Below are 13473 nucleotides of genomic sequence, written 5' to 3'. Positions count from 1 at the left end.
TTTCACTCAAATTCTTCTGCTAGTTGGGGTTTAGTCCACTTCTGTATCCTTCCTTTCAAGGCTCAGGGGTCCAAGATTATCTTCTGTGTCTTTGTTAATTGGTTTCCCTTTTCTTTGTTGAAGAGGGTCTGTGCAATCCTTCTGCCTAGTCCACCATCTTGCCGGAACTCTCTCGGAAGCCTGAAATCATGAGAAATCATGTCACTGAATACAAATTCATATGAATCTTGTGCCAAAACTTGTCATTTTTAGAACTGATAAAATAATATACCTGAAGAATTCATGAGGCAAGTAGAATTAGGAGTCCTTAGATAAGAATACAGACTGTTCTCTTTTTTCTTTTGGGTGTGATTTTAAGGATATATACTAATTTTCGTTTCTTGTTGTTAGATGCCATTGAGTTGGTTCCTACTCATAGTGACCCTGCCTGGTTCTACACCATCCTCATAACTATCGGCTATGATTGAGCTTGTTGTTACAGCCACCGTGTCAGTCCATCTCATTGAGGATCTTCCTCTTTTTTCTCAACCCTCTGCTTTACCAAGCATGATGTCCTTCTCCAGGGACTGTTCCCTCCTGATAACATGTACATGAGACAAAGTCTAGTCATTCTCGTGTCTGAGGACCATCCTGGCTGTACCTCTTCCCAGGACATATTTGTTCATTCATGGCAGTCTGTGGTATATTCAGTATTCTTTGCCAACACCATAATTCAAGGACTTCAATAATTCTTCAGTCTTTCTTATTCATGGTCCTACTTTCACATACATATATGGTGGTTGAAAATACCACGGCTTGGGGCAGGTACACTTTCTCAAAATGATCCTTTGCTTTTTGACACTTTAAAGAGGTCTTTTCCAGCAGATTTGTCCAGAGCAGTATGTAATTTGATTTCTTGACTGCTGCTTCCATGGATGTTGATTATGGATCCAAGTAAAATTAAACCTTTGACAGCTTCAGTGTTTTCTCTTTTTATCTTGATATTGTTTGTTGGTCCATTTGTGAGGATTTTGTTTTCTTTATATTTAAGGTGTAATCCATGCTGAAGTCTTTGATCTTCATCAGTACGTGTTTTAAGTCCTCTTCACTTTCAGCAAACAAGGTTGTGTCATCTTCATATCACAGTTTGTCAGTGAGTCTTCTTTCAATCCTGATACCACCTTCTTCTCAAAGAGTTTGCTCAGCATAAAAATTCAGTAAGTATGGTGAAAAGATACATCCCTGATGCACACCTTTCCTTATTTTAAAGTGTGCTGTATCCCCTTGTTCAATTTGGACCACTGCTTCCTGGTCTATTTATTGGTTCTTCATGAGTACAATAAAGTAGTCTGGAATTCTCATTCTTCACAATGTTATCCATAATTTGTTAGGATTCACACAGTCAAATATGCCTTTGCATAGTCAGTGAAACACAGGTAGACATCTTTCTGGTATTCTCTACTTTGATCCAAGATCCATCTGACATCAGCAGTGATATCCCTTCTGCTACATCTTCTGAGTCTGGCCTGAATGAATTTCTGGCAGTTCCTCTTGATGTATTGGTGTAACTGTTTTTGAATTTTATTTAGCATAATTTTACATGTATGTGATATTAATGATACTGTTCAGTAATTTCCACCTTCTGTTGTATCACCTTTCTTTGGAATGGGCACAGATACGGATCTCTTCCAGTCAATTGGCCAAATAGTCATCTTCCAGATTTCTTGGCATAGATGAGTGAGTGTTTCCAGCATTGTGTCTATTTGTCAAAACATGTAAATTGGTATTGCCTCAAGTCCTGGAGGTTTGTTTTTCATCAGTACCTTTAGTGAATCTTGGACTTCTGCCTTTGATACTATCTGTCTTGATCACATGCTACCTCCTGAAATGGTTGAATGTTGACCAGTTCTTTTTGATACAATGACTCTGTGTATTCCTTCCATCTTCTTTTGATGCTTCCTGTGTTGGTCAAGATTTTGCTTATAGAATCCTCCAATATTGAAATTCAAGCCTTGAGTTCTTTCTTCAGGTCTTTCAGCTTAGGAAATGGCAAACGTGTTCTTCCTTTTTGTTTTTCTAACTCATTGTCTTTGCACATTTCATCATACTACTTTATTTTGTCTTCTCAAGCTGCCATTTGAAATCTGTTCAGCGCTTTCATTTCGTTGTTTCTTCTTTCCACTTTAGCTACTCTATGTTCATAAGCAAGATTCAGAATATCTTCTGATACCCATTTTGGCCTTTTTTTTTTTTGTCTTTTTAATGACCTTTTGCTTTCTTCAGGGAGCTCTGGTGGTGTGTTGTTGTTGTTGTTATGTGCCGTCGAGTCAGACCTGACTCATAGCGACCCCTCCTTGGTTTCCGAGGCAGTATCACTACGGAAGTAGGATTGCCCAACCTTCCTTCCGAGGAGTGGCTGGTGGGTTTGAACTGCCAGCCGTCTGGTTAGTAGTCAAGTGCCTTAGCCACTATGCTACCAGAGCTCCCTGGTGTAGTGGGTAAGATATTTGGCTGCTAACCAGGTCATCAGTGGTTCAAACCCGTCAGCTACTCCATGGGAGAAAGATGAGACAGTCTACTTCTGTGAAGATTTATAGCCTTGGAAATCCAATTTGGGTCTGTATGAGTTGGAATCAACTTGATGGCAGGGCCTTTGGGTTTTGTTTTTTCTGTTTTCTTTCTTCATCCTTTGTATGATATCTGTAAGGCCACAGTAAGGAGAAAAGGACGCACAAAAGTGAGGTTAAAGAGAAGTTTTTATTCTGAGTTTCTGGGGGAGGTTTACGGGCCCCCGAGAGGTGCCCGGGTGAGGTTCACGGGTCCCTGAGAGGGGCCTGGGAAGTTGCACCACCTGGCTGGGGAGGGGATGGTTTATAGTCTTGTGGAGGACCTAAGCGGGGACACTAAGGAAATAGTGGGGTCCAATTAGCTGTTAGTATGGGTCTGTACTTAATTAGCATGAGGGGGCTTCACAAGAGGAAGCTTGCCACTGCATGGGACTTTCCAGTCTGGGTGGGTTCTGTTACTTCCGTTGTCTTATCAGGCTGTCTCATCAGGGCTTGACGCCCGGAGGAAGCTGCTAACTGAAATGTTGGTGGCTTGGGTTTGCTTCGGCCTAACAATATCCTCCCACAACTCATCTGGTCTTTGGTCACTATTGTTCAGTGCATCAGATCTGTTCTTGAGATAGTCCTAAATTCAAGTGGTATATATTCAGCATCATAATTTGGCTCTTGTGAACTTGTTTTAATTTTCTTCAGCTTCAGCTTGAACATACATATGAGCCATTAATGGTGTCTTTTCTAGTCAGCCCCTGCCCTTGTTCCGACTGATGACATTTAGCTTCTCCATCATCTCTTTGCACAAATGTAGTCAATTTGCATCCTGTGTATTTCTTCTGATGAGGTCCACATGTATAGTCACCCTTTATTTTGTTAAAACAAGATATTTCCAATGAATAGGTCATCATCTTGCAAACTTCCGTTTTGCAGTCTCCAGTGTCATCTGTCACCAAGGCCATATTTTCCAACTGCTTATCCTCCTTCTTTGTTTCTAATTTTCACATTCCTGTCAGTAATTATTTATGTATCTTGACTGCATGTTTGGTCAATTGCAGACTGTAGAAGTTGGTAAAAATCTTGACTTCCTTCATCTTTGGCATTATGGGTTTTTGTGTGTAAATTTTAATAATAGTCGTATTAACTGGTGTTCTTTGTAGGCTTATATAATGATAGCATTGTATTTTAGGATAGATCTTGAAATGTACTGTTTGACTGTGAATGGAATGCTTTTCCTCTTCAATTTGTCATTCCCAGCATAGTAAACCATATGATTGTTTGATTCATAATGGCCATTACTAGTACATTTAAGGTCATAAGTGATATCCTAAGGGATATTGAAATCCTTGGGATACCAGTTTTCCAGCATTCCATTTCATTTGATAACTTCCAGTTTTCCTTGATTCACACTTTATGAACTCTATATTCTGATTATTAATGAATGTTTGCCGCTGTTTATTCTCATTTTGAGTTATGCCACTTAAGCAAATGAAAGTCCTATAACCTTAACTCCATCCATGTCATTAAGGTCAACTCTACTTTGAGGATACAGCTCTTCCTCAGTCATATTTTGAATGCCTTCCAGTCTGAGGAGCTCATCCTTCAGCACAATGTCAGACAGTTTTCTTCTGCTATTAAAAGGTTTTCACAGAGTACAAACAACAAATATGAACCCCTTTGCAAATACAATACTGAGTTGTCAATGAAAGCAAACATGGGTATAGGGACGGATAGATGGGTGAACAAGCTAAACAATTATGTATGTCTAAATGGAGAGTGTATCCAAGATCATATACAGGGTTGGCAGACAATGGGCCTCTCAGGGTGCAGAAGAGTATGAAGGGATGGACACTGGGAGGAGGTAACTATGGGGAGGAAGTGGGAGGGGAGCTGCTGCATTGTAAATTTTGGTCAATGACATGAGACAAAGTATATGTGAACTGCTGTATGAAAAGTGAATTTACTCTGTAAATCTTCACCCAAATCCTAATAAAAAAAAAAAAAAAGTTTTCACAGGCCAGTTTTTTCAGGAGTAGATCTCCAGGTCCTTCTTCCCAATCTGTTTTAGTTTGGAAGCTCCACCGAAACCAGTCCACCTATCGTGACCCTGGTGGTATTTGAAATACTGATGGCAGAGCTTCCACCTTCAAAGCAATATGCAAGTCACCACAGTACAACATACTGACAGAAGAGTGTTACAACTGTCATTACTGGATCCTTCTCACTTTAAAAAATTATGCCAGTGTTTTAGTAGGATATTCAGGAGTTAAGCCTTTAAGTAGTCATGTACATTTAGTCTGTAGAATAGTTTTATTATTTTCAAATGTCTTAGGTTAGACAGGAGTTTTAAAATGAGTGAGACTGGCCAGACCTTCAGAAGTTTACACCATTAACATTGTTTTGAAGGAGATCTGTAATCTAAACTCCAGGTTAATATTAAGTCATTTAGGGTGGTCATGACTGCTGTTATGCCTTGGATTTTGTTCTTACATTTTTTCCACTTATAATCTTACTCTCTTAAATATAATTACTTGTTATATAGCCTTTATAATTATCACTTGTCATGGCTATATAATATTTCATTAGATTCGTAGTACATGATTTACTTGGGTTGTTTATAATTTTTAATATTGATAAAAACTTCCAATATTAAATATGATTAACCGTGCCAGTTGTTTTTTCTGATTTTGACTTAGTTATTTAGGATATATATTTATGTTGTTGTTTGGTGCCATTGAATTGGTTCTGACTCATAAGTGACTCTATGTACAACAGAATGAAACACTGCCTTGTCCTGTACCACGCTCACAGTTGCTGGTATGCTTGAGCCCATTGTAGCCATCATTTCAGTTCATCTTGTTGAGGATCTTCCTTTTTGCTACTGACCCTCCCTTTACCAAGCATGATACCCTTCTCCGGGGACTGGTCCCTCCTGGTAACAGGACCAAGGAACGTTCTAGCTACGCCTCTTCCAAGATGGATTTGTTCATTCTTCTGCTAGTCCATAGTATGTTCAGTGTTCTTCACCAACACCGTAATTCAAAATCATCAATTCTTCTTTGGTCTTCCTTATGCGAGCTTTTGCCTATATGTGAGGCAGTTGAACATGCCATGGCTGAAGTCAGACGCACCTTAGTCTTTAAAGTGACATCTTTGCTTTTTAACATTTTAAAGAGATCTTTTGCATATATGGTATATGGATATTTTTATGGCTCTCACAACATGTTGCCTACAGTTTCCAGAAAGGATTCACCATTGTAAAATGCCTACTAGTAACACATGTGTGAACAGCCTCAGTAAGTAGGAATAGTCTATATTGATATCTCCATTATTAGAATCTTGTTTTAATTTATCTTTGAGTTTTAATGTCAAGATTTTCTTTCTACTCCTTTGCTATTCCATTTCTGTGATGTCTATTCACCCTACTGATTGATTATCTTAGTGTTTCGTCCTATAAATTTGAATTAGTTTACATATTATAGATAAAATAATAGAAAAACTTTGTTATATTTGATATTGATATATTTTTAATGTTACATAAAATTCCCTTACTGTGGTAAGGATTGATGTACCCCCTAATCTTTCTGTTTGTCTAGATGAATTGCAAGTGATGCAAAAATTAAAGTACATTTTATGCAGTGTTTTTTTTTTAACTATGTTATTTAAGTACTAGAAACAGTTTGATTTAAAATGATCTTTAATGAGGTATTGGAATTCAGTTTCATTTTGTTCTGATTATACAGAACCTAGGAAGCCATGTCTGTTAAGTGATGTGTATACATGTCCAAATAATTTTCAGGTCCAAATTGTTTAAGCCCTTGGAAATGTCAAGAGTCTGACATGGCTGACCTCCCTGGCAACGTCCTCCTTCACTACACACCAAAGGTCAGAGTTAATACATGGACTTTCTATCTACTTGTAACTATGCTGTCAACTCAATTTTCTTTTCTAGTCCTCTAATCGTTTCGGTCAGTGATTGAGAGAAAAGACCTTGATTTAACTATTTTTTTAAACATTAAGAAAAAAGCCAAGCTCACTGTCGGTTGAGTCAATTGGACTCATAGCGACCCCTTCTTGGGTTACCAAGGCAGTATCTCTGTGGAAGTAGATTGCCCAGTCTTCCTTCTGAGGACTAGCTGGTGGGTTTGAACTGCCAGCCTCCTGGTTAGAGTCAGATGCCTTAGGCACTATGCCACCAGAGCTCCCATTTAAACATGGGGGATAGAAAAAATTAGGCATACCTCCTCAGTTAGGGTTCAGATGCAATCATAAGTAACTCTGTGTGTGTCATCCCTTTTAATAAGAATAATTTTAGCAGGAGTTTGTACTAATGAATTGATTTTAGTAAATGAAATATTTTCTCCTAGTTTTCTGCATGGGAGCTAAAACAGTATGTGCTTAGCCTTTTTTTTTTTTTTAATAAAAATATCGTATGAGTAAGTGAAAATGAAATGCTTGCTTCAGAAGGAAAAGAGAGAAACTACCTGTATGCATACTGTACCCAGTCCTTTTTCCTTCAAGGGCCTATGTAGCATAAATAATTGAGGTCAACAGTGACTTAGGGAAGTTAACTAAAGTACAAGAGAAAGGATTGGAAGTTAAGATAAAAGGTAGAATTGGTAGGAAAAAAAGGAAGAATGGCAGAAACAATAGTATCCATTGCTTTCATTATATTCAGTGTTAATTGACCGAGACAATACTTTCCTTGTATGAGAGTGTATATTATAGAATATCTTTTTAAAGTTTTACCAAGTGGTATATGGTCATAATTTATTTCTTTGACTACTTATTTGTTATGATACTTGACCTAATAAAGTTTTTCTTACCAGTTGTATTTTTCCCAAGACATTTCAAATCTACACAGAAGTTGAAAGAAAGTAAGGTGAAATCCTATATACTCTTCACCTAAATTCACCAGTGATTAGCATCAATTATTAAGTTTTTCATTTTGTACTCATAAGAAATGTTTAGTCATCCATTTGTATAAAATTTATTGTTTTTTCTGTACCAGATACTGGAGAATATAAAGAAAATTAAAGGCTCTGACTTTAAGCTTACAGGTTAAAATCAAATAAATATATGTAAACAAATAAGTATAATAAAATTGTTTGAGCATGTTTTCTCATTTTAGCTACCATTTATTAGATGTTTACAATATAGTCATCACAATGCTAAGTGTTTTACATATATTGTTTCTTTTTTAACCATCACAGAAACTCTGAGGGGGTATGTGGTATTAGCTGTATCTTTTCTAAGCTTTAGTATTTAGGGGCTCAGTAAAGGTAAGTTACTTGCTGAGGCTCATACTTTAGTGAATGGTAGTGCTGGAGGTAGAACTCAGCCTATTTAACTCACTTCCTTAACCACCATACTGTGTTTTTGTGTTAAAATTTTGTACAAAATCTATCAAGAGCACATGGAGGGGGTGATTGACTCTTCCAGGAAGTTAGAAGATCAGAGAGAAGATGGTTTGATTTGTTTCATAAAAGGCCAGGGTGGGAGAAGTGTACAAAGCAGGTTGAGCAGCACTTAAAAAGGCATGCATAGACTGTAAAACTGAGTTGTATATGTATTTGGGTACCCTGTACTGAGCAGGAGGAGAGCATGTTGGGATATGAGATGAGAGGGCAAGTACATGCTGGATCATGGCAACTCTTCTGTGTTAGACTAAATAGTAGGCAGTGAGTAAGATTTTAAGCACGAGAGTGATATGATCAGGTTTGCATTTTAGGAAAAGGTCTCAAGCTGCAGTATGAAAGATAAATTGGAAGGATCGGAAGCTAGAGGCAGTGATCTCCTTTAGAGATTATTGAGTTAGGACAGACCATAGATAAACTGTGCTCAAACTAATACAGTAATGGAAGAAAGACATTTCTGTCTTCTGAGACTGATACACATTTACATTGAGTTAAACGAGGTTTTTGAGTTTTATTAACACAATTTTTCTCGATAATTTTAGGAGCAAAGCAACAATTGCATATATCTGTTGATATGCTAAAATTTGTTTTCTTTTGGAATGGTTATTAGATTCAAGGATGCTTCATTACCTACAAATTCATAGATTGAATGTGATATTACATGCTTTATAAACGTTTATGAATGGAAGTTAATAGATGACTTTTTAGAGTTGCAGGCTGAGATCTTAATTTGCATATAAGCAGAAATGTCTGTCAGTAATGTGAGAGAAAATAATGTCTTATGTGATTGTGTTTTCATATGGTGACATATCTTTCTGCTCTGTCACATTTTAGTATGTATGTCATATTTTAGTCATACATTTTATGTGTATTATCAAATTGTGCCTAGAGAAGTGCTAGTAAGAATAGAACACTGAATTTAAAAAATAACAACAAAAATTTTGCTTGCAAATATTGGTTTAAAAGAGAAAAATTTTAAACCAATGTGATTCGTGAACGTTAAGTTCTAGTAATAGCTCATTCTGACAAAGATATGTGACTTGGCGTTTGATGAGTGAGTGCTTTAGAATCTTTTTGTCCTTACTCTTTTAAGAAACTGAGAACAATAACATGAAAGTTAATATTGTGGGCATTGTATCATTGACTATACAGTATGTCTTTTAAAATTATGGTGAAATGTTTCCTATATAGTTAAAGTATGTTTTGTCCTAATTGCACTTACCTGTTTGCCATACTTTTATTCTTAGGCCTGCAAAAATCCAATCTGTCTTGATTTATCTCCTAATTGTTTGCATGGAAGGTTAACAGGAAACAAAGTAGTGAACTGGGACATTAAGGTAAATTAATGTTAATTGATGGGCATCATATTTTGTAGGTTTAGTAATTATTTGAAGAGTTTATCTTTTAAGTATCACTATTGTTGTGTGCCATCAAGTCAATTCCGACTTGTGGTGGCCCATTGTGACAATGTGAACTGCCCCATTGAAACCCAGTGAGGTTTCCCAAGTTGTAAACTGTACAGGAATAGATTGCCAGGTCTTTGCTCTTGTGGAGCAGTTGATGGGTTTGAACTGCCGACTTTTCATTTAGATGGCAAGTGCTTAACTATTGCGCCATCAGGGCTCCTGATCTGAATGATAGGTCCCAGTTAATAAAATGTTTGCTGCTACCAGTAGTTGAATGACTATAGTAGTGACTGTTTGTTGTGCTTGTAATTAGTTACCTTCTTAAGCTGTGACATGAGGCTAAACATCTCCATAAGAAAAATATGGTAGCTATTGTTATAACCAAAAAAACCAAACTCGGCTGCCTTCAGTCAGTGAGTCAGATCCCACCCATAGCGACCCCTCCTTGGGTTTCTGAGGTGATGTCTCTAAGGAAGTAGATTGCCCAGTCTTCTTTCTGAGGAGTGGCTGGTGGAGTTGAAATGCCAGCCTTCTGGTTAGCAGTCAAATACCTTAGGCACTGTGCCACCGTACTTATTAAATAAATTATTCTATGACCATATGGTGACGTAACAAGTAGTTCTGTTTTACAGTCAGTGAAATTGAGACTCAGAAAGGCTAGTTTGACCAGGTCCAAATAGATAATAAGTGACAGAGACAAGGTATTCCAGACCACATACTTACAGTGTCTGTGCTATATATTATAGTGTACAACCATACATTGCCTAACGGGTTAGCAAATTGTAGCCTTATATGTATGGTTTAGATATGAAGACTTAAAAATTGTAATTTCCTTTTCAGGACATCATAAACTGCATAGGTGGATTAAATGTACTCTTTCCTTTACTGGAACAAATCTGCCACACCAGCGAAGGACAGATCCCTGAAGGAATGAATGAAAGCACAGTTTCTGAATTGATAACACCTATAGAAGGAGATTGGGTGGTATTGACCTCCACAAAAACATCAGGTATTAAGATGGAATTAATACAAAATAGTCATTGAGAAACTTGAGAATTAATTGGAAAATTGATTAAAACACCCTTAAGAAGAAGCTTATCTTTTGGCAATTTAAAATTGTAGTCTAAATTTACTAATACAGTTTAGAAAGTTTATAATACTCTGGTCAAAAAGCATAAGTTTAATTCATGGCTATTCTTAGTTTATATTCTTAATGGAAATATGACAACATGATTTAATTATGGTAGAGAAAGATTGCATAAATATATAATTTGCAAATTGTTGCCTTCTGTGATATTTAAGTGAGTCGTGGAGGCAAACTACTGAACCAGATTCCTTCTTTGTTAACTAAATAATGACCAGAATTACTGGTTGGATGGAGTCTGATGAGACCCCCAGTACTATGGCCCTGGAATACATTCTGTGCCTGGAATAAAACTCACTCCCAGGGGCTGGCTCTCAGGCCAATAGTTAACAAGATATACATGCAGACCACTCAACCCAGGATGATGCACTTACATACTCTGTGGTAATACATCCCGTAGAGCAATAGACCATGGAGCACCAGAGGGGCAACATTCACACTGAGGAAATGCAGGACAAACAGTACATAACTATGAGGGGCACAGGGGGAAGATTACTGGGCAGGGAGGGGAGGTGACTGGGTTAGGGTTGGGCATGATAAATGAGGAGTGAAACTAAATGTACACGTAACATTGTATGTAAAACAAACTCTTAAAAAATTTTTTTTAGAAATTCATTCTTTGTTATAATATGCATCTGATATTAAAATGTGATATAAGAATGATAAGAGTATGATGATTAATGCCATGTTCACAATTCCAGAGTCTAGACTAGAGAGAAATTTAGTGGCAACATTTATTTTGATTGTGAAGCACTTTATTCAGAGGCATCCCATCAACCAAGACAATCTGATTCACTCCCATGGAGTTGCTACTCTTGGTGCCCTACTTCAGAAGGTGAGTCAGTCTGACATCATGTAGATGTGGCTGATGATTGTAATTTGCAGTTGGTATTGGAGTTTTTCTTCCTAATAAATAAATGTATTTTTAAAAATTTACAGTAGGGTAGCTGAAAGTATTTTAATGGATATAATTTGTTTCACAGGAAACTTTTTAAAACTTTTATGGACTCTTCTTGTGCAAGAAAGAATCAGTTATTTAGAACCTTTGATATGTACAGTCTTGTTTTTAGCTTTGGTGTGTAGGATATTTGATAAATCTAGGACTATTTTAGGAATATGACAGGAAAAATATGTTCTTGCTTTATATCAGAAAAAGTAATTTTCTAGTTTATATTTTTCTAACCCAAATTTTTGTATTTTTATAATTAGATAGTCTGAATTATACCTTACTAACAATTATTTAAACTGAGCTTTACAGAACCCTCTCTGTTTGGATTTCAGGTGCCAAGCACCTTGATGGATGTAAATGTATTGATGGCAATTCAAATATTAATTGAGCAGGTGTCATTAGAGAAAAATATGCAGCTTTTGCAACAAATGTATCAGTATTTACTCTTTGACTTTCGTATTTGGAACCGTGGAGATTTTCCCTTTCGAATTGGTGAGAGCAGGCTGCTAGATAAAATATTATGGCTGTTTTACAAATTTATAATTACCTATGTGACTTTTTTAGGTATATCATTTAAGAATGAACTTTCTGTTTTAGGTCATATACAATATCTCTCCACCATCATTAAAGACAGCAGGAGAGTTTTTCGGAAGAAATACGGCGTTCAGTTTCTCTTGGATACACTTAGGATTTATTACGGGTATGATGTCCGTGCTCCTTCTCAGTATGAAAATGTTTTCTGTCAGCTACTAGATTGGAACACGTGGATTGTTTCTTTTCGAGAAATTCTAACATCCCTCGACACTGGAGAGGCAGGATAGTTTGGAGATTAAGATGATGAAAAATTGACCACATAGATTGGGTTTGATGCTTGTGTTCTGTTAGTTGTGTAGCCATAAATAAGCAAGTGACTCCTCAGTTTCTGTGTGCTTGAGTTTCCTCATCTGTGACAAGGAGATTATAAAAACTGTGACCTATGGTGGTTTTCAGGATTCAGTTAAATAAATGAATTAGTTGTGTAAAGCACTTAGAGAAGTATGCCTGACATATAGTAAATGTTCTATATGTGTAAGCTGTTTTATTATTTTTAATGTTTGTTTCTGAAACTTTAAACTTCAGAAAGTTTTCCTGAAAAAAGAAGTCGTCTTCAAACAGTCTATTAATTCTGATAATCACACAGAAAGCTCTTTTTCTTACTGAATCTTTTCTATTTTTTTTTTTTAAAAAAAAGCAAAAATGAAAATTTTTTATTCTTGCTCTTTGTTTTTCACTTTCAGGAGTGGTTGTAAATATGATGAGCTGTCTGTAGATGATATTCGAACAATAAGGACATCTTTGTATGGACTAATTAAATACTTTCTGAGCAAAGGTGGAACTAATGAAGAGATACAGAGTATTATGGGTTACATAGCTGCTACCAATGAAGAAGAACAGGTACTATGCTTGTGATCAATCTGTTTTTTCTTTTTTGCATCTTATAAACTTAGGTTTGTTTAATCAATATGTTAAACATTTTAGGAATAAAATGCATGATGTGTCACATACTAATAATACATTTAAATAAGTCAAGTTTTATGTGCTAACTGCATGTTTAATGAAATAGATGGCAATATAATTAAATATTTTAATTAGCTAGAAAATACAGTCCATAGTTTTGTCTGGCAATTATGAGGCTTATTTTCCTAGCTCACACTTTATATATTGATTGTCATCAAAATTACTAGGGAGATTTCTAAAGTAAATTTTAACATAACCTAGTTTCATAAAAAATTTTGCATAAAGACTAAATTGCCAGTGTATTTCTATTTTTTAAATACTTTCACATAAATTATCTTACTTAATCCTTAGAACTACCCTTTAAGGCAAGTTGTTCTCAATAAATGATCTCTGACCACTTTACCTGGGAACTTAATAAACCAAAACCAAACCAAACCCATTGTCGTTGAGTTGATTCTCACTCACAGCAGCCCCTCCTTGGGTTTCTGAGGTGGTATCTCTACAGAAGTAGATTGCCCAGCCT

General features: G+C 36.3%; 1 protein-coding gene across 1 annotated transcript in view; it reads left to right on the top strand.

Annotated features, from left to right (window-relative positions):
* The window catches only part of NBEAL1 (neurobeachin like 1), a 209665-nt gene that overhangs the window by 111290 nt on the left and 84902 nt on the right, over window positions 1-13473 (top strand). The window contains 7 exon segments of the mRNA XM_042783564.1: window positions 6337-6422; window positions 9202-9291; window positions 10201-10369; window positions 11206-11339; window positions 11786-11945; window positions 12051-12153; window positions 12731-12887. Of these exon segments, the coding sequence (XP_042639498.1) occupies window positions 6337-6422; window positions 9202-9291; window positions 10201-10369; window positions 11206-11339; window positions 11786-11945; window positions 12051-12153; window positions 12731-12887 (899 nt within the window).

Source organism: Orycteropus afer, unplaced genomic scaffold (assembly GCF_000298275.1).
Source record: "Orycteropus afer afer isolate SDZICR_OR568_19922 unplaced genomic scaffold, OryAfe1.0 scaffold00002, whole genome shotgun sequence".
Lineage (NCBI taxonomy): Eukaryota > Metazoa > Chordata > Mammalia > Tubulidentata > Orycteropodidae > Orycteropus > Orycteropus afer.
Note: the sequence above shows the minus strand (reverse complement) of the source record. Positions and strands in the feature narration are given on the sequence as shown.